Genomic DNA, 22,749 nt, shown 5'->3' with positions numbered 1-22,749 from the left:
CCCGACGAAAGCACTGGAAGCTAAGCAAGGAAGGGTGGCAGGGCAAGGAAACTACCGCGCCTCGTGACCTTGAGCACTTTTTTCTTCAAATGCGCGGCTTTTTCAGTGTGATCGCGCGCGCCCGCGTCGACAAGTAGCGGCCTCCCGCGGCCATCTCGGTAACTTAATTTTTCAGTCGCAGACGCACAGACAATTTTTCGCTCACAACCAACGGCGCCGAAGCCCGCGGCGGGTTTTCTGCGACACGAGCGCTATCGCGGTAAAAAAAAAAACAACGTTAGTGCCAGTATCACTTGCTTGTCATGATCGATCATCATCAGCTTTTCTGCGCCCACTGCACCACTGCAGATCAAAGGCCTCTCCCATGTTCAACCAATCAGCCTGCGCTAGCTGCTGCCACGTTGTATCCGCTAACTCCTCAATCTCGTGTGTCCGCCCAACATTCTGCCTGCCTTTCGCACGTTTCGGTTCTCTTGGAACCCAGCGCGCTATGTACTCTTCATGATTAGCGATTATCTCACCTCCACGCTACATGCCCCGCACATCACCGCCCATGTTCCATTTCTTCTCAATTCCGACCACGGTGTCCTGAAAGCACGTCGACTTCCTGACCTATATACCCTTCTTGTCCCATGTTCGTGAACAACGTCCCTCTTAACTTAAACGACGTCCCTTGCCGACCAGACGCGCTCCCATCGAAACCTCCACTTCGGTAGTGCGGTTAGGCGCAGACCGTTAGTGTATCAAAGTGAACTAAATTACATCGCAGCAACTAATTTATATAAACATTCATTCTTCCCGCAGGCAATCACAAAGTGGAATTCATTAGCATCTACCTCACTCTTGCTACGCGAAAAATTCTCTTTTTTCCTTTTGCATGCGTGTGTTTATGTACATCAATTCCTGCTCGGACTATCGGCAGTATTGTACACAATAAAGTAACAATAAATAAATAAGCATACATCGAAAAGGTTACTGACATAAGTTGACATCGAAAACTTGCTAGACTTGACCTTTCCTACGAGGTAGTTTTTTTTTCTTCTTTTTAGTGCAATGTTAGCGAACGCAGAAGGAAGAGTGAAGCGAATGGAAAATGTTCCGAGACCACCTCCCTCTCCTCCCCCACTCGAAGAAGAGCCGGAAACATGAACCAATTCCCATGGACCACCACCACCACATTCGGAACGTGTCCGACTGCAGGAGCGGAGTGGGGGGGGGGGGGGCGTAATGTCGCGTGGCAGGGTTATAAACACAAATCACATTCGAACGAGGTGCTACGCAGCGCGTCACTCATTAAATACGCCCGCTCCACGAAAAAGACGTACGGAGAGAAAAAAAGGAAGCGAGTTAAAAGAAACGCGCACAGGCGGAAATCCGCCCAAGAAAGAGGAACCGGCGGCGACGCGAACGCTTCCTCAAATATATAAAATTTAAAAAAAAAGCGCGACGCGACAAACATTTCAGCGACGTCGTCCATTCAACCGCATCCGTTCTCGTGCGCATTGCTCTGTACCTTTAAAAAAAATCCGCCATGTTTACTTCCTGCGCGAGTAAAAGGTATGTTTTTTTTATCATTAAAAAAAATATACTCCCGGTTCCGTCATCGCAGCGACATACCACGGCTACTGTCGGAACCACGCGAGAACGCAGAATCGTATGCAATCAAGCACGAAGATTGTCGTAGACTGCCAAAGAAAAAAAAAAAAGTCGCAAAGCAGACGACGCGCACGCGCGTCGTCTGCTCCTCTCCGCCCACTGCGCACGCGCAGTTGCGCATCGTCTGCTCCCTCCGAGGCGTAGCAGACGACGGCGGCGACATCTGCCGTCGAAGACTGCGCAAAAAAAACGAACAAGGCAAGAACGAGGCAGCCAGATCCGGAACAGCCGAAAAACGTACGGAGTGTAGCCCGGTTTCGACTCCAGCAGCAAGAGCACTTCCGTTTTTCTCACGGCTAGGAAAGGAACCCCGAGCGGTGGGAGGAAGCGGCCGAAGAAGAAGAAAAAGGAGAGAGTTGTCTCACTTTTTTTTTTTTTCAATTTCCTTTGCTTCTTTCGATTCAAGGTCCCCTCGTGCACAGCGGGACGGGCGAACAGACGATTTCCCTTCGACACACAGAGCCTAGTCACCAAGCCAATCCAAGTGTACATATGTGCATGTAGGCACTGCAAGCATGCGCGTAAAAGCAAACGCGACTGATCGTAACTTGAAACCGCGCTCGCAGCGCCGCCTGCGCGCCCCCAAAATGAGTAGTAGAAACAACTTTCCGGGTTTCATTGGAGAGTCTCGCCCTGTACTGGGGGCCCGGCTTCTTTCACAGAACGAGATTGCTATCCGACGCGGTGTAACGACGCGACAACGCTGGCAGCCTTGATTCAGACTTGACACAGACGAAAGAAAGGCCTAGCCTTGTAGCTAATGGACGACAGTCGTTCTGGATCACCGCACCACAAGCACACCGAAACAAACCAGTATACACCCTTAGGAGAACTTTACCGAGTCTATAACACCCATACACAATAGGAAAACGGTGTTTTTGCCGATCAAAACACCCATGCCGCGGGGTGTTGCCAATGGACTAAAAACCTTTATCACCGAAAAATCGTCAACGATGAAGCTGCCAGACAATGGAACATGCCTTTAGAGATAGCATCAGCATAGAAGGCGCACGTACGCGCCCAACCACGCACGCAAACATAGCATTGTAAAATACCTTACGAATAGCATTGTAAAATACCTTACCTTACCTCGCGCTACACAGCCTTACACCGACCATCCGAAACGGCTTGGCGTATTAAGCCATCGTTCTGTACCGGTGGAAATATTCCTGTTTTGCATAACTGCAGATTAAACAGACGCAAAGTGGGCCTAAATTTATGGTGGCTTAATTGATAGCCCTACAAGAGACAAACATTTTCATCGAAACTCGCCTCATATCTATCCCATATCACTTAACATCAGGCACGCTGTCATAGGGGCCACAGTTGTTTCGTCACCGATAACACACTTGGCTCCAAAAGGGTGTTTTATGCAAAGCACTGCCTCTTAACGGCGATTTGAGGAAGGAAAACCTCCTTACGCCATCGTTTTTTGCACATTATGGTTAGGAGAAAGTTGCTTGATTGCAATCGCTTTAAGGTTTCAAAGTGATTTACAGTGTAGGGTGGTTTAATGGCGAATTCCATTAAGAGAGCAGGAGCTCCCAAAACCACGCTTAAAGTGCTCCCCCTTCAGAGCCGGCGTGTTTCAGTGGTCGAACAGGTGCAGGAGCACAGTCATCCATTGGTAGAGCGAGAGTGCTTTTGGTGCACCGAGAGCAGCAAGGAGCAGTTTGCAGTGCTCTCATGGAGAAAACATACATAAAGAGCCGACACTCCAGTAGGGCCCTGCGGCTTAGCTACTGCGCTGCTTTCAGCGCCACGAATGGTTGGTCAGACCCGATAATGTATTCAGTATAAATAAAATAACAAAGTTTTTCTCTTCCCGACGCTGAGTTTGAATCCGTACCGTCATGCACCGAAAGCGAGTGTCTTTACCACTAGGCTACTCACCCATGCTTTCGCAAAGGGAATGCATGTACAGCACATCTAAACCAGATGAATGTACCTCTTTGTGCAAAACAAAATGCAGAAAGACAACACTTACCAGTCACACTTTACTGTTTTATGTTGTGATGCATTAAACGTCCTCAGCGGGACATGATGTAGAGCGGATATAGAAAATTGCACAAGTTCATAAAATTTATTCTTAGCAAAAAAATTGATTTCAAAGTTGGACAATAATTGTCCTCCTGAGGAGGCTATTACATGTCTTAAAAAGAGTCATCTATCGGTTGGTCAGACCCTTTCTTGCTCGGCCGCGAATAGGCTTCAGTGGCCACTCTTAGTATAGTATATTACTTTATGGAGCTCTCGGCTGAAAAGGAGGGCAGGCGCGATACGACGAGTCACGTGGTCCTTGAACGTCATGTTTTCCGAATTTTTTTTCTTCAGCCGGCGAGCGCGCCGGCAATGGTGGCAACCGTGTGTAGTTCGACACCGCTGTTTCGTACGGATGGCTACCACGACAGCTGGACGTCTGCCGAATGAGTCATAAGCATACTAGGTATTAGGATAATGAAGAATATGTGGCATACAAATTTCACGCATATTTTGCTGCTGCTGCCCCACAACGAATATCCCGGGACTTGGAATGCTTCAGTCACGTGGTCTCCTTACTCGTCACCTTCTCACCTACCCTCCTTAGCCTGCCCCGCCGCGGTGGTGTGGTCTAGTGGCTAAGGTACTCGGCTGCTGACCCGCAGGTCGCGGGTTCGATTCCCGGCTGCGGCGGCTGCATTTCCGATGGAAGCGGGAACGTTGTAGGCCCGTGTGCTCAGATTTGGGTGCACGTTAAAGAACCCCAGGTGGTCGAAATTTCCGGAGCCCTCCACTACGGCGTCGCTCATAATCATATAGTGGTTTTGGGACGTTAAACCCCACATATCAATCAATTACTTTCAAGAACGAAGAGGCTTGAAAAGCGGAAAAAGAAACACGTATACTTAGTGCATCCCGGTACGTCCAAATTCACCATGTTGGCTTTTTCAGCCAATCAGAGACGTGGCAGCAGTGCTTCGAGCCAATCAGAGCCGACAACATGTCGGCAAAACCAGCGCTGCTAAGTTGAGGACCACATTAACTGGACTATACACAGACAAAGCGCATCTAATTGCTGAACTTAATGCAACATAAAAAAACATAAGGGGTGGGGTGATATCTAGCGAAAGCACTGAAGGCAAACCACACGCGATTCTACCGGGGTGCTATCTAATATATGCGGTAAAACACGCAGTTTTATCAAACTCAATATTAACGTTTTCCTAGCTTCGTACATGTGTCAAAGACAGTACTACAGGGCTGAGCTATATGGCCAACAATATGACTCGCTCGCACCAGCTTTCATGTGATACCGTTCCGATCAATTAGAAGTGCGGCGGCCAGCCCGTGGGTGCAGGTTTGAGGCAGCAGCGGGTACCGAGTACAATGCACAGTACGACAAATAGGCAAAGACGTAGCCAAAATTTTATTTTTCGGAGTCGGAGAATCGGAAGGGTGATCCATACATTATGTACCGGCGTGCGTTCGTATGCGCATGCGCGCGGATAGTATACACATGGAAAATTTTGGAATTTTGGAGAAAAAGTTTAGCCCCCCCCCCCCCCTTTCCCCGGCTACGCCATGGCTCAACGTGACCAAAACGATCGTACAGGCGGCACATGCACTACGGTACTAGACCATGGCGCGCATCATGTCAGTTGGGTGCAGTGTGGCAACATGCGGAATGAATAGTAATAACCTTCGCACTGCACGCAACGATGTCGCCTCTTGCATAGCAAGACACTGTAATGATGATAATGATGATATGTAGGTTTTAATGGCGCAAGGGCCATGTCTTGGCCAAAGAGCGCCATGAAAAAGATGCAAGAGTGGTAATGACATGTGAAATGTATCAACTAAGATGATGCCACAGGGCTGTATAAGGGCCTAAAATTGCTCGCCTTAAGGCGGATAAAATAATATATTAAAACCATGTGAGCGAGGTGAATTGATAAGCTGAATACTAATGGCAATACTCATGGTAAAAGAATAAGAAAAAATTTCTGATTGACATGTTTTTAGCACATATTTAGCACATTTGCCTCATCAGAGCGAGACACTGTAAGTCGTGTGCGCGTGTTTACGTCGCAAAAATGTGGTCAGCGTCCCTAAAAAAGTCAGAAAAAAATAGCAAAATAAAAAGAGCTCTAACAAAGGCCCATAATCCTCCGACGAGATGTGATAACGAGCCACCTCTTTGTAGGAAAGCCGTTTAGGAGCCGAGCCAAGCCCGACATAAAGACATTTGGAGGCCGCGTAATTGCCCGCGGGAGGAGGAACAATCGCATAGCTCTTGCCTTTGGTTGCGCACGCTGTTTGCAGTACATACGCGAGTACACAAATAGAAGAGAGTACGACCATTCCAGTAAACACCGCGAAAAAAAAAGAAAAGAAAGACAAAAGCGAGGAGAAATGATGCGGCAAGGAAACGCGCTCCGTTTAGTGGGTCCGCGGCGGCACCATGCATAATATAGAGGGAAACGGCAAAAAAACGGAATGCAATTAGAGGTCAACGAGAAAAGACGTCTCTGGGGAGGGGTATGCGTTGCCTTTTCTAACGCAGAAAATCCCGAAAAGACACTAGTATAGGCGAATAACGGGTGGGAATTAAGAGGAGCGAGCACTGATCAAGAAAGGTGGGGGGGGGGGGAGGGGGGGTGGTATGCGGTGATGAAGCTATACGATGATGAAGCTATAAGCACGCCAGTAACGGAGCTACGGTACATGATCCGTAAAGGTATCATATGCAGTAACTCTAGCCATTTAACGGACTACCCCCCCCCCCCCCCGCGTTATTTAAAGGGACGCTGAAGTGAAACATTGAATCGATTGATAAAATTGTACTCTGAGAATAACACTTTGAAGCTCGCACGTTTGGTCCCTGCCAGCGGCATCTTTTCGTCGACTTTTTTTTTCTTTTTCCACATTGAAATCGCAATTATTTCCAATAACATCCGCTCTCCTTGCCTTAGCCTCACTGCATGACCGGTAGTTCTCATCAAAATATTACACAGTACAGCAACACTATAGCGTCCTTAAGAATCGCAACGAAATGAAGGAGTGGCGCTTCCTTAGACGCTCAAGTTGTAACGCGACACCACAGTTGTAACGCGAGAGGTAACTTTTCATTGCATCCGTGAAAAAAAAATTACGGTATTCTGTTGTAACGCGAGAGTCAGTTTTAGGAAGCGAAAATTAAAAAAAAAACGCGTTATACTATAGTTAGTAGGCTAACTTCTTTCCCCCGTGCAAAGTTACTGTATATGCTACATTTATACATTAACCCTACCCCCCGTGTAGCCGCCAGCGCCCCCAGGACGAGAGAACGTAAGCGCTTACGGGAGTGCTGACACTTTTTCGTTCATGGTTAGTTCACTCCACTACACACATATCCTGTGAACAAAGGAGGCTCTGAACAAGTGTGCAAATGCTCCGATAGTTTCAAAGACGATAGTCTTTTTGATTCATATGTGGGGATTAACGTCCCAAACCACGATATGATTATGAGAGACGCCGCAGTGGAGGGCTCCAGAAATTTCGACCCCCTGGGTTTCTTTAACGTGCACCCAAATCTGAGTACACGGGCGTACAACATTTCCGCCTCCATCGGAAATGCAGCCGCCGCAGCCGGGATTTGAACACGCGACGTGCGGGTCAGCAGCCGAGTACCTTAGCCACTAAACCACCGCGGCGGGGCAATCCCAATGAGCAAGCCCGCGAGGCAGATGCGCGACATGAAGCTGCGTGACACCGCTACCAAGACCCTGCCGTACGAGAGCGGTACGGCATGCACACATCGTTTTGCACGTCTTTACATGATGATCGACTAGGCGAATTACACGAGAGATTCGCGGTTTATGCCCCTGACACACGGGCACCCTGAAGTCCTTTAGACAAGGGGACATCTTTCGGAAAGGCGTTCGGGCGCAGTGACACACAACAAAGGAGTAACTCCTTTCCGGCCAAGATCCTTTTCGCAAAAGCAGATCCCGCATCTACTTTTCTGGCAGGAAGGGAGTACTCTCGCATACAATGTGTATAATTTATCAATAGAAGAAAACGTGTCGCAACACTGCGGTGCCCTGTCAGTATTTTTTTGCGCTGAGTAAATGTTTTCAATTTCAGCAGCAGTGCATTTTGTTCAAAAGTGAAGGCCTATAGTGTGTCCATACTCTCAAACGCCTGCATTACGTCACTAGCGCGATCATGATAGGGTTGGCAGCGGCAGTTGCTGTGTCGGGCTCACTCGAAAACACTGCTTAAAGTGGCCGTCGCCTAATAACGGCAATGTTGCTTCGAACCAACGTTCGTTGCGCACATTGGCCCAACTTTCGCGGTTGATGGCTCGGGGGGACAGTGCGGAAGCAGTCAAAATGAAGCTGTTTATGACGAGTCTTTGTTTGAGGCTCATCACTCTTGCATTCGCAGCGTTTAGCTCATCTTCGATGGAGCCGAGGGCGACAAGAGTCAGGCCCACCTCAACTGTTGCTTTATCTCTGTCTCTGCACTGAGACATCGCAGGACCACGATGAAACGCGGCACGCCGTCACTGACCCAGCTGGACACAGCCATGTAAAAAGCACGACAAAAAACAAAAACAGCAAAACACCGACTGTTCATAGTCGCCAGACGAACTTAAGTTGCTGTTAAAACGCAAAAAAGCGAAAGAAAATTACAGGTATGCGCATTATAAGCCACCAGACAATAAAAAAAAAAACGGTTTTATGCTCCGGCGTCGCTGAGTGTGATGTACATGCGCAGATTCTATTTAATATTTCCAATCTTGCTGCTTCCACAAACAGCGCCATTTTTTCTGCAGCGTTCTTCTGAGGCACCGCCTAAAGCAGTAGTCCGGTGCCGTGTGTCATCAGCGCCACTCCTTTCTGCAAATGGTCCCCTTAGGCGACAAAAGGGGTTTACTTCAAACTACTTTACTTTTGCCCGTGTGTCACGGGTATTACCGATGACTCCCTCCGGAGCTTCGCGCACTCATCATCATTCACCCCGTGGATGTGCTGTGATTTTTTTATTCTCTAAAGTTTGTTTTCTCCCTCTCTCCAGACGGAAGACTATCGATTTTCGACGACCTTTGCAAGCGAACAACGCAGATCGCGGCATTTTTTATATAAAGTAATTTCGATTTCACCACATTGCACTTACTGACGTCACGCTACAGTACTAATCCTGGCGACCTGAAGCAGCAGTCCGGCAAGTTGTGGTGACGTCAGGTACTAACGCATTCAAAATGGCCGCTTGTGCGTCACCAATGCGGAGCTGCCACCGAAACGTCACGATATATCCTGCGTGCAAGCGCGTTACGGGAAGCTCATACCATGTTGTGACGTCAGCGCACAAAGATCGGAACTATATACTTCTACTGTGCACTCACGCTTATCAGTGAGTTCTCTAGGCTCTTCAGGGCTTGCTCGGCCTTTCATTCCACACAACAAAAAAGACAAATGGAGGTTTATGTGTCAATAAAAAATTCCCGTAACTCTGCTGGTTCTTTCACAGATTTGAGCTGGCCCGGGCCAGGACTTTTTTTTTTTTCGGGGGAGGGGGGGGGGCACTTGTTGAAGACCTTGAAAGACACTTATTTTTATTCTTTTCAGGGGCGACCTCTCCTGGCTATACGGGCCTGCTTTTAATTAATACTTGCAGCGATTCCTTCCTGAAGAAATAAAATCTGACATTTACTTGGAAAGGTAGTGCAGGACCGCATTAACAAAAGAAGAAAAAAATCAGAAAAGGAAACAGCTGAACGATGAATGGGGAGGCGCAAAATAAACAGACGAAGTAGCGCACGCTTAAGAACAAGGAAATGAGGGCGAGAAAGACAATGAACGAGCCAGGGCGACGTGCCACTACAGCAGGGCTAAGAAAAACTTTGCGGCGAGCTTATTCGCCGCTGGTGCCAATTAAGCGATTACACAATGACGCAGTTGGAACGACGCTGGTTTCTCGACGCTTACGACTGTCGCGGCATGCTCTCGGAGCGTACTGTGGGCTTTCCGCGTGCTTCTTCAGAATAACTTTTTTTTTTCCTCTGAAGTTGCCGTGTGGCAAGTGCGAGTCCCTCAACAGCCTACTAGGTGTCGTTATTTATTAATGAATTTATTATTCATTTACTTATATATTTATTGGACACATATTTCGGGCACAATGTCCACGCGAAATGGGTATTTTTACGTAATACAATGTTCAAGTTAATCAGTATAATTTTTAAGGTGAACTAAAGGGAAGTGATGAATATGTTTAGACAGTATAATTAAACTGTGATGGCTTTAATGAGGCCAACTTTACCATCGTAGGTTTGTTTAAGAGGAGCGAAAAAGAGCTAGCAACGACCTTCTTTCTGCACATATCTTCTCGCGGCGATTGGCGTAGTGATTTCGGTATCGTGGAAGAGCGATTCACAAAGAGCAACATCATTTTTGTCTGTTGTGTACAATTTAAAGAGGTCAGAAATTCGTAGACAGGGGGTGGGCATAGACTGGATGCGACCTTTTGACATGCAAACTTGTCCTATTCCAGATTGAAGCCTCGAATATAACAAATACGTTTCCAGTGCGCGCGCACACACACACACCCTCTGTCTGTGAATTTTTCACCATCTCCCTTCTCTAATGGGTATGACGGCATCCGATTTCTGACGAAAAATATGCGCCTATCCTGAGGCCAGCAGTGTTCAACGGCCTCACCAAGTCCCATTAGTCAATTACGCATACCAGCAGCACTCGTTACGTATTGACTAATGTTGGCGGCCGCACCCCCTCAGCAAGTCCAAGTTACTGGCAACGTGGGGGGGGGGGGGGGGCGCTTTTTCGCAACGGCAGCGAAAAATTCATAATGGCAGCAACAGAAATCTTTCACCAGAAAAAGAAAATCCACGCATATCCACGAGCTGTATGATCACGAGTGTGCGAGGCTAGGTCCTCAAATCAATGTGTATGTGGAAGTCGTCGACAAGTATAATGGATTTGTGCTTCTAGATTTTATATTTTTATGCCACAATTACAATTTTATAAGTCTATTGTTAAACCCTTTTTTTTTTTAGTCTTACATCCACTAACCTCCACATGTCGGACACGGACACCGACAAGGCTAGGCACAAAGGAGCCTTGTCACTAAAACGCTGTGCGTACAGACTTCTGAAATCATCTGGTTCTCGTTCATGGCATGGCACATTTCAACAGCAGCTCACAAACACAACAAACAATATGGCTACGCGACCATACCGGGAGAAGCGTGATACGGAAGCACCTCCAACAACGAGTTATCGAACGCGACAAACACATATCTCGGAGGCCTTACTTTTGTCGACTACGGCGTCATAGGTGCCACCTTGGAAGGCAGATCTCGAAGCTCCTGCAAAGGGACCCTGAGAATCGTCGTGGGCGTCTTGTGTAAAGTTTGGGGTGCAATCGTTGTGCGGGGGGGGGGGGGGGCAATCAGATTTTGCTTAGAGACTAGCAGACTGCTAAACAGGATAGCATGGGATTCAGCAGGCTAGTGTTCCGTGGACACGGCGAGTGATGAGAGTGCAGAAAATAAATGCAGAAGGCGTTTTATTTCTAGCAACTATGCGGAAACATGAAATTATCTGACATTGGAGAAAGCATTTGCTCGGAATTTCGCGGTAGTAGTGGTCAAATTACCATATTTATTCAATTGTAAATATACGACAACTGTAGCCCCAGAGCTGACTTTTCGATGCGTCCAGGAGAAAAAAATATAATTTCGGTATTCGATTGTAACGAAAGGGTTGACTTTAGGTAGCCGATATCTGGAGAAAACCGCACGTTACGTTCGAATAAAAACAGTGTGGCAGATAAAATGACCAGCACTTGCCATGGAGTGCTTAGCTTAGAGGAAATGACGATGGTTATAGCGCGAGAACGGAACGGCGACAAAGAGATAAGAAGGACATGAGCGCTCGTGTCCTTCGTGTTCTCATTGTCTTTTTGTTCTCGCGCTATCATCATCATCATCATCATCCTGACTACGTCCACTACAGGACAAGGGCCTCTCCCATGATCTGCCAGTCAACTCGGTCCTGTGCTTGTTGCTGCCAATTTATACACACAAACTTCTTAATCTCATCTGCCCACCTAACCTTCTGTCTCCCCCTAACCCGCTTGCCTTGCCTGGGAATCCGTTTAGTTACCCTTAATGGCCAATGGTTATCCTGTCAACGTGCTACATGCCCGGCCCGTGTCCATTTCCTCTTCTTGATTTCAACTATGATATCCTTCACCCCGGTTTGTTCCCTAATCCACTCTGCTCTCTTCTTGTCTCTTAAGGTTACACCTACCATTTTCTTTTCCATTCCTCGCTGTGTCGTCCTCAATTTAAGCTGAACCTTCTTTGTAAGTCTCCGGGTTTCTGCTCCGTAGCTAAGCACTGGCAAGAAGCAGCTGTTATATACCTTCCTCTTGAGGGATCGTGGCAATCTACCTGTCATGATTTGAGAGTGCTTGCCAAATGTGCTCCACCCCATTCTAATTCTTCTAGTTACTTCAGTCGTGTGGTTCAGCTTCACGGTTATTACCGTGGAGCCGAGATTAATTTTAAGACCTACTTTTCTGCTCTCCTTGTCTGACTCCGTGATCATAACCATCGTCATGTCATACCAACTAGCCCAAGCTGCCACACTCCTAGAGGAAAAAAGCTTGGTTGAGAAAGAGCGCCAAACCCAAGAGCACCCTCCTCGACAATCTTGTCGTTACCAATTTATCATGTTCCAATATTAGTGATGCTACTGGCTTAGGTTTTTTTAGAGCAGATTTTGGAGCAGCAACACTGGTTCTTGCAGCACCCCTCGCTAGAAGCAATTTTAAGACGTGCTGTGTCCCCACGCATGATACGAGCACGATTGGCTGCACGCTATTCAAGCAGAATAATAATATAAGAAGCACAGAACTATAAATATCACCCATGGCTAACCTGACTTAGTACAGAAAGCTAATGGTAAAATATAGAATAATAACATGAATAGAGGTGACATGATTATCCCAGATTAGCTTTAACAAATTTTAGCAAAAAATGTCACAGAAACATCTGTGATGGCACTTCCGTGTTTTATCACTAGAAGAAAACACACATGGCTTGTTAATTAGGTTCATCAACTACACTTCTTTTACTGCAGCATAAGACCATCAGGAACTGCGTAGGGTATTTCGGATGTTTCGAATAACCATTTGAGAACAAACATTTTTGGATACAGGGATTTACCATATCACTCTAAGTGTAAGCAATGCCTTTAAGCATGATCCCAAGCAGAAAAAGCGTCACTGTATTTGAATGCATGACTACCAAGCAAAAATCTTTCTGAATTAGTGAACTCGAAAGTTGGCTGCATTAGCTTTGGTCGCTGAAGTACACGTGGAGAGCTTCGGTGACTTCTAGTAGCCGTCTCAGTGTGCACCCAGCAACGCGCATGGCTGCCACATTTGCGAATACAGAAAAGTGCCGCCCCGCCGCGGTGGTCTAGTGGCTAAGGTACTCGGCTGCTGACCCGCAGGTCGCGGGTTCAGATCCCGGCTGCGGCGGCTGCATTTCCGATGGAGGCGGAAATGTTGTAGGCCCGTGTGCTCAGATTTGGGTGCACGTTAAAGAACCCCCATGTGGTCGAAATTTCCGGAGCCCTCCACTACGGCGTCTCTCATAATCATATGGTGGTTTTGGGACTTTAAACCCCACATATCAATCAATCAATCAGAAAAGTGCCGATTTTCCGAAAGCCAAAGCTTCCAGCCACACCTAACAATTCAGATGATTTCATGGCACAGTCGCAAGCCTCATGCTCGGCGACGTACAAGAACGTCTGAAATTTCGGACGCTGTAACTCTTCAGTGCGCAGTCATAAAGACAATAGTATTTTTTCGGAATACTTCAACGCAAAAATTATGGTCTGTCTGTGTGTTTGTCTCTTGGTATGTTAGTCGCACCATTCAGCAACCCTGCGAAAGTTTAGGCACGTTCTCAACACCCAGCCGGTCTGCTGGCTAGTTCATACTTGTCAGCATTGTCAACGAAAAAGCAAGTCTTACGCATATTCTAGATAAACATCAATACGTAGCTATTATGAAGCGTTCTTCTTTATTTCTAAAATGCATAGGTATACAATTCTAAAAACCGCACTTGTTATTACGCACACTGATAATGCGATGCAAAACAAAAAAGTGGGCGTTTCTTATGCTTCACTAGAATGACATGGTGTTGCCACCTACCAATGGCTCTGCGTTCTACAAACACTTTCGTTTCTTGAGATTGCTGCCAGATGGCGTCCATATCTCACACAGCGTAGAATTACTGTAGATGCTACCATTAGGTAGCTAAGTAGCGCATAGGTCTGCCATCTTATCCACCGAGGCGTTCACGTCATGCAGAAAAGCCACCCCTTCCGAATGCAGGAGCCGAGGCGGCCTAGCGGCTTCGTACGCTTTCTCGCTTGTTCATAAACCCTCGCTAGCGCAATGACTTTCGCTTCGAAGGGAAAAAAAAGGAAAAACTCAAACAAATAATGGCTTTAAATAGCACTGGTGCCATAGCTTGTTCGATGGCAATCACCATAGGAAGTAATAGTTTCGTTTTAGAAAAAGCAAGCAAGAAATTTTTGACCGAATTTGTTCGGAATCAGATTCCCGACAAATTATGCTCCACAAATTGCTTGTTTCACATAGTTTTCGGCCCAACGCTTTAAGTGAGTAAGTAAGTGGCAGATTAAAATAATTGCTAAAACTGTATTTTACAAATAACATAAGTAAACGAGAATTTTCGGCATATCCACGTAGCTGTGGCATAAAGTAAACACTCGGCGAAACTTCAAATGCAATGCCGCACAGTGCTCGGGCTGAATCATACTGTTTTGACAGATTTGTAGGTAAGGTGAATATTCAAAACATTTACTCGCGCAAAATTTTATTGTTCCGTCCCGTTCTGTGGCTGTGTTTCAATTCTAAGACATCATCGTAGACAGTCTACGTAGACAGCTCAAAAGACAGCATCGAGCACACGTTGTCCAAGAAATGGAACATGTCTAGATGGCTTTTACGCGACAAGGCACCACCTTGTGTCGAGGAGAGAGAGCTAAAATAAACAAATGTAACTGTCGATTTTTCAATCTTATTTCGTCATACAATTTAAGAAAAATTGAAAGTTACTCACATTGAGTGTCCAGAGAAGCATCTGCTTGCGTGCAGGCGATCATTCCGCGAGATCTAAGCAATCCGAGCAATTCGCTGAGCGGATTGATTGATATGTGGGGTTTAATGTCCCAAAACCGCTGTAGTGGAGGTCTCCGGAAATTTCGACCACCTGGGATTCTTTACCATGCACCCAAGTCCAAGCACATGGTCCTACAGCCTTTTCGCCTCCATCCGAAATGCAGCCCCCATAGCCGGAATTCGATTCTGCAACCTACGGGTCAGCAGCCGCACACTTTAGCCACTAGACCACCGCGGCGGGGCAGTTTTGCTGAGTCGCCATCTTGTTTGAACAGCAAAGTAGTCTTCATCGCATTTGTCTACGATGACATCTCCTCAAAGCTGTCTATTTTGCCGGCTACGTGAGAATTGTAATGGGACTTAAGATGACCGCTGTCCACTTAGCTGTCTATTTAGCCGTCTACGTTGAGTATTGGGACATGCTCTATGTATGTAACAAAGGGCACGCAAAAGAATACATACTATGTTGGTTATCGCCTACATAGTCCAGGAATATTACCACGAGCTTCTTAACCATATAATTTCAGTGAGGCGTGACGCCTATGGTGATGTGCATTGGGAACGTAATGTAACACTAGTCGTATGGAACCGCCGACACATTCAACCTGCAGCAACAATTTTGACGACTGACAGACGCACTGTCATGAGCAATATACGAGCTGTAATGTCGATTTTATGCTTATTCGACTACCTGCAATGTATCGAACTGAATTCGGCATACGTAATTGCCATAGCTACCTTTCGCTTGAGCATTTTTGCTCATGCCAACTTCACTACTTGCAGTGTAGCTTTTTTTTTCTGACACGCCTTTCAAAAAGCAGAGTTTATTTTGAACTTCAAAAATTCAAGATGGTGAGAGCAAAACGCGGCCGTTGACAACTCGGCCCAATATATCTAGTTTAGCAAGTTGCATATTTGGCAATTCCTTTTTTGTCAGTCACCATGGACGTGCCACATGCAACGGAGAAGAAAGATTTTCCGTTGTCTTGTCAATTCGTGTAGTGGAGAGCGCAGCATCCTGTCATGGTCGCAACTATGCAACACTGAGTCACGGCACAGCACCGCACAGCCATCACTAGCACTAACATTTACTAAAAACAGACAACACAAGACAAAACCACAACACTAATGAAGTAGTACATTCTGCAGTCAACCGAATCGCCTCGCCGCAGTGCTTGGGCAGCGGTGGCGCCAGTGATACGGCGGTCACCAGAACCCGCACAGCCATCAATTTGGCTTTCCCGTTTTGCGCATGTGAGTGCACTTGGCAAATGGGGGCGCGAGCGACGAGTTTGATCAGAGGCGCAGCTCTGCTACCTAAAGGTAGCATATACAGTAACTCAAACACAGCGCCACCTCCTCACAGACTTTCTCACGCGGAATATCTAATAAATATTTTATTCTCTCTCTGCAGACAGCAGGCTATCATCTTTCGACAACCTTTGCCAGCTAAGAATTCAGACGTGCAGACAACTTTTTCGTACTGTCTGATCACATGTCAGGTGAAAAATAGCATCACTTAGAAGTCCCACCTCAGCTGCATTTACCATTTCATGGGCTTGGATCAGTGCTTTGTTGCTACCACAGCAATGTTCGGAAGCCAGCTTCGCCACAATGCTCAAGTGGCATGGGGGTGGGAAGCAGACCAAAAGAAATCAAAGGGGGCCAAGGGGCCACTATCACAGCACATGCGACAATGTCCTCACCAGTGGCACAGCCAAGGAGGAGTTTGGAAAGTGCAAATCCCCCCCCCCCCCCCCCCCCCCCCCAAGAATCTGGGCTGCAAGCGTTGTATGTTGGCTTGGCGACAAGATTAATGCTGCAGCGGTGGTCACACTTGTACCCACCGGAACCTCGACGAGTCGATCATTACGATAATTTTCACTAGGCGAAAATTTCTGTTATTGTTGAAGCCAGACACAGTTCCAAAGTCTGATAGGCCACGTTCAAGCATATTACAGTTTGACTCTTCGTACATGTGATAAGATATGCTCAAGCCAGATAATAACATATCTATTGAACCTTCACACGTTCAGCTAACATCTAAACACACACACACACACACAAACATGACAGAATATTTGGCTCATTCACCGAACTTCACTTGTATGCGAGTGTACAATATATTGATACATATCTTTACTACGCCCTAATAACTAAAGGCAATCCGAAGTGTCTAATGACAAAGGTGATTGATTGATATGTGGAGTTTAACCTCACAAAACCACTACATGATTATGAGAGACGCTGCAGTGGAGGACTCCGAAAAAATTTCGACGACCTGGGGTTCTTTGACGTGCACCCAAATCTGAGCAATCGGGCCTACAGCATTTTCGCCTTCATCGTAAATGCAACCGCCGCAACCAGAATTCGATCCCACAACCTCGTAGTCATAAACCTAAAGCAGCGTAATAAGAAATTATATGTGGGCAGCTTTAGTGAGCAAAAGTTTTACTTTTCTGCAATGTGGAAAACAGTGCTAAAATAAGGAACATAAAGCTTAAATTTTAGGACACACACAAACACACTTCATCTGTTTGTCCCTTTACATTGACATAATTGAAAACAACGTTAGTTCGGTATGTCGCCGCGGGAAAAAAAATTGCCGCACCATAAGTTGCGCTCAAGCACTGAATCGAGAGCAGCGTGCGTGATACGAAGTTCACAATCCCGGCCAGGAGATCTACAACAAAAACCCACCTAGCTTACATAAGACCGCTCACTGGTAGCAAAGGCGAAAACTTGTGTCATAAAACTGTAAAAGTTCTTAAATTTACAGATGAGGTAGCAAATGCGATATCTATAGCAAGCTCGATAACGATGACGCTTATTCCAACAGGAAACTTAAGAGCAGTTCATAAAGGACGGAATGACACGTGACCTGTCGAGCACCGCGCAGCCGGAACCACGCGAGTGATGCGCACACTGTAGCCACGACGGCACCGTTTCAAAGGCAGCCAGCCCGCGCAGCGTGCCGGGGTATTATAGTCTTTCTTGGGATACTTTGACACACAAATTTTGGTCTGTCTGTTTGTCAAGTCAAACGGCTTAACACAACCAAATCCATAGCACCCACCAATATTGCTCAAGTTTCCACACTCATACTTGTGCGACTGTCGACTAAACAGCAAGTATTGCGCATATCTGAGGCACAATATCAACACTTCAATATCGTGTGGGGTGTTTCTTTACACTATAAAAGTCATACATAAGTAATTCTAAGAACCGATGCGTTCATTACGCTGCGGTGACATTGCTATGCAATGCACAAAAAGACAAGTTTCCTACGCTTTGCTAAGACGACATGGTGCTGCCACCTACCTTGAAATATACAAAATATGGCCTGCAAGATTGTGCATGCACGCTCCGCACTTGCTATAATAAAGACCATCCTTTCGTTTTCTGAGATTACCACCAGACAGCGCTCATGTCTCACGCAGTGCCTCCAGAATCCCATTCACAGATTTTCTCATGCGAATCACCAAATAAGTGTTTTATTCTATACATTCTGTCCAGACGGGAGACTATCGTCTTTGGATGACATTTGCAGTCGAACATGCAGATACGGGGCAAAAATTTTTTTTTCCTCTTTTTTCCTTTCACCCTTCGTTCATTCATTCCACGTCCCTTCTGTAACGATCTCGTCGTTCGCTCCACAGCGCTCCTCTTTTCAAACGCGAATTCCCTACCGCGTTTGTCACAAATATTTTCCGGCAACCACATCATAACCAGTCTTTCATCTTGGGGGACTGCACCAAAAGCTGTATGCGTATACATGTGGTTCTATGGGAGGGTAAATCGAAGTCGAAAAAGACCGCATCGTAACCAGTCCTGCATCTATAAGTGGTCATTATTAGCCAAAATATCTGTTACGTCTGCCGATAGATGTTATAGACAAAAATCTAAAAAAAATTTACAATGCAGCAGGCGCTATAGCGATTTTTATGCTTTGCCTCGATGGAAGCGCATGTAAGAGATGGTAACACGCCGAAAGTGTCATCTATCGAGCTTCGGCTTAAACCGCATCCTTCTGTGACGCCATCGTGCCGCATCCTCATACAATCTCGCTCCATGGCTGCAACTCACCGAAATCCCGGGACACACAAACACACAAGAGAGAAACGGCATCGCCCACACGCGACTCACCGGTTGACGATGCACCGTTCCAGGGAACACTGTAACCGTATGCTGCAAAGCCAGCCTGGGCTCCTGCTTGGGCTCCAGCTCGCTCGGCGGCTGCCAGCATAGATCCCCGGCCCCGCAGCGTGGCCCCTCCCCTGCGCGTTGAACCTCGTGGCCTACCCCGACTCCTACCCGTGCCCCGGCCCTTCTTGCCACCTGGAGATGGAGCCCCGGGACTGTCCCCTGAGCAGGCAAAACGAAACGAGAAAAAAAATCTTTCAGGAAGAGGTTCCGGATGTAGACCATCGCATATTAGCTTCATGAGATGCAAAAATCAAAAGATCTATGGTTGCTGTGATGTCGTGAATGGCCTTGTGCTTTACGCTCAATAACACACTCACTTCACCCTTTACCAACAAAACTGCCCTGCACCAGCCCATCAGCTCTGCCAAATGAAGACTGTGCACACATAAAGTGAGCACAGATAATTGTCTGGCGCATTAACGACACCGAGCAAGTCTCACCTGAAGCGCTCAGCGGAGGCAACGGGGTGCTGGACGGGCTGCCATCGTCCACGATGAGGGGACCGTCGCTGCTGTCATCATCTTGCGCGACAGCCACACTGCTGAGCGAACGCTGCATAAGTGAGTAGGCATAACGAGCTTTTACACTTAAACATCATTGGAACAAAGTCATAGATGCCCTGAGAATACTTCATTATACCCTAGAATTCCTTGTAAAACGGATAATTCTACCAGCATACACACTAAAGCCTTATTACAACAAAGTTGCATTTCACACGAATTCGTTATATCTGAAAATTTGTTATACATGTATACTCCTAACACTATATCTATTGCAAGAATATTCTTAATTTACTTCGTTACATCTGGGTTAGTTATATCAAGCTATATGACAAGTATATGACAAGCCTATTCTTCACCTAGTTCGTTATAACCAATAATTCATTACATCTGTGTTCGTTATATCGAGGTATGAGTGTACTACTATTGGTTAAGTTATTTGTTTTTAAATTAATCCCCATTAGACAAAAACCATAGGGACAAGACCGGATAGCTCTCCCACAGAGCCCCATCATTTGAAGCTGTTTGAACAATGTAGCCAGTAGGTCACCTTGGCTAATGAGGTACATTGTTTCACCTGTAGCCTACTTTATCCCTGCTATAATGTGATACACAGAATACGCTGTTGCAACTACAGTGTCTGAGCAAAATGTTTGTGTTTAATTTTGTTCCACCAAGTTCTGTGCAACTTCCGGGCAAAAAAAAATTTTTTTTAGCTTCGTTCAAACACACTTGTAACAATGCACAGAATATGCTGTTACAATAGGCAGAATATATAATGCGGTTATAGGCAAGTCGTCTTGTTATAATGCATAGGATAATACTACAGTATGCGACAGCGTGGCATAAACACAGGCACCCACCTCACTGTATGGGCTTGGTGGGACGGAGTCCAGGCTGACGATGGACTCTGAGTCCTGTTGCGAGGGCAGCGTGGGAGGCGGCGTAGGAGCCATCGCCGCAGGGGCGCTGGTCGTCACATTGTGTTCCACGAGTTTCTTTTTACGAGGGCCCCGCTGGTAAGGAAGAAAAAAATGTCAGGAAATGAGACAACATGCGGTGCACTACAGTCACACCTTAGAACAACAAACCGGCATGGCCCCTTCTATAGCCTCAATCAGACACCTAGGGTGCAAATCTTGTGGTGTACATCTAGTGGGCTGTCCAGCCTCCACTGATTGGCTGAAGCTCGGCGAGCAGCGCGCCACCCGTTTCCGGTCTTTCTTCCGAAACGTCATTTTGACGTCGCATAGCTTTCACAACTCTCGACATGAATGAACAAGACTGCTGCCCTCAGAGATCTGCTTTTGGACACACATCTCGGAGGCCGAGCGTGAACTGTGATCACGCTAGCACTTCAATTAGGTTTAACGTGGCCACCCGCCTGACACATTTCAAAGTGTGGCAGTTTGGGCTAGTTGATATGACATGGCGATAGTTATAACGCATTCTGTTAGTCGTTCTGTTCTTGCACAATAACTATCATCATGACAATTCAAAGGTCGATACGCATTGCCTGCATAGTTCTTCTAACATCTCAACACGTTGATACACAAGTTCAGACTTGTCAAGTTTGTTTAATAGTCCTGTCACTGCACATTCCCCCCACTTTCCTTCTATTTCTGCTCGGAACGTGCTGGCGGGTAGGGACGTGGTAGAGAGTGTTATGACGCCACGTACGGCGCGCCACTTTTTTGAGTAATTGAATGCACTCTGCCGAAGTAGACACGTCCACTAGATGAACACCGCGAGAATACCTCTCCTGTGGGACCCCCAAAGAAATACCGGCCAAAAGTGCAGCACTGTAAATCAAGAAGTACGCACACATCGAAAAATGTTTGCTCGTACGCCACCCTGCACCTCTGCAAGTGCACATCTATCGGTGTTGCAATCAGATTGCCTCTAGATTCATTGAAAACATTCAACCGGCAGAAACGACACCGCATTGACAGATGCTGTGAAAGAGGCCATTTCATTCTGAAGGGAACTCGTACCCTGTGGAGGAAAAATATGTGAGGGGTATGACTATCTAAAGAAAGGAATGGCTTGCGCAGAAAGAGTGGTGCTAGCGTACAGTAATGATGAATATCTTAAGCTTAATGACAGCACGTCCGTGTAATGTGGCAAAGCATTATAATTGCGAAAAGAATTAAACACTGCATGGCAAGGCATGCTGCTTAGGTCTTATACAGGTTATATAAGCAATAATTTTCTCCTTTTTTGATATACAATCGCGAGTTTCAGTACAGAGTACGTAGTGTACCTAACGGCGTTATGCAAGTAGACTCCTGTTATACGAAACCTGAAGAGACTAGGCAAATGTGTTTCATTTAACGGGAGCTTCGTTTACCGCAAGATGAACAGGGTTGCACAATTCAAGTACAAAACCACTCATATTAAAAGACAGTTGTTCCATTTAGGGTAGTTTCGTTACCTGAGAGTCTACTGTACATAAAGACACAGTTACGGATGCTACATTGAAAGCACTAACCTTTTCGCCTTTGTCGCTTCGCCTCTTGCGTTCCTTGGGCTTCTCGACGTTGTCCTCGAGCTGCTTCCGTTCCTCCTGACGTTGCCGGACTGTGTGAATGTACAGAAGAAAAACAAAACAAAATCAGCAGCAAGAAAAAGACGAAAAAACATGCTTAAAGGGACCGACAACTGGTCAGAATGCAAGATTAGATTCTGGCAGAAATGAAACGGCTATGTAATACACTTAAGCCTCATTATAACAACCTCCTATCTGCCACGAAAATAATTTGTTATATCCGAAACATCGTTATAAATGATTATTTGTGACATTGTATCTATGGGAAAGCTATCGGTCACTAACTTCGTTGTAGCCAACAATTTGTTATATCCTAATTCGTTATATCGAGGTTTGAATGTATGCTGACAGATTATAGCATCCTTTTCAAGTTGTGAGTGGAATTTATTATGTTAAATCCTGCTTACAGGTAATGAAAAAAACCGATATGTCGTGAAGCGTGGTAGAAGAGCCTTAAACCTGAAGTACAAAGTTAATCACCTTGCTGTGCATAGTCACGCAGTTTAATGCTGTCATGCATGCCGTAATTAGTTTACTAATATGTGAGATTTAACGTCCCGAAACCACCATATGTATACGAGAGACGCCGTAGTGGAGGGCTTCGGAAATTTCGAACACCTGGGGTTCATTA

The 22,749-nt window shown here is 46.2% G+C and overlaps 1 protein-coding gene across 2 annotated transcripts in view; it reads right to left on the bottom strand.

The window, feature by feature from the left end:
- LOC119164509 (chromatin-remodeling ATPase INO80) overlaps positions 1–22,749 on the bottom strand; it is a 109,917-nt gene that overhangs the window by 18,819 nt on the left and 68,349 nt on the right. For both annotated transcript variants that reach the window (XM_037416708.2, XM_037416709.2), the window contains exons 30-33: positions 22,062–22,150; positions 20,434–20,586; positions 19,511–19,622; positions 19,011–19,229 (exon numbers count right to left, since the gene is read on the bottom strand). In XM_037416708.2, coding sequence (XP_037272605.2) covers positions 19,011–19,229; positions 19,511–19,622; positions 20,434–20,586; positions 22,062–22,150 — 573 coding nt within the window. The remainder of the gene's footprint in view (positions 1–19,010; positions 19,230–19,510; positions 19,623–20,433; positions 20,587–22,061; positions 22,151–22,749) is intronic.

This window comes from Rhipicephalus microplus, chromosome 8 (genome assembly GCF_043290135.1).
Source record: "Rhipicephalus microplus isolate Deutch F79 chromosome 8, USDA_Rmic, whole genome shotgun sequence".
Classification (NCBI taxonomy): Eukaryota; Metazoa; Arthropoda; class Arachnida; order Ixodida; family Ixodidae; genus Rhipicephalus; species Rhipicephalus microplus.
Note: the sequence above shows the minus strand (reverse complement) of the source record. Positions and strands in the feature narration are given on the sequence as shown.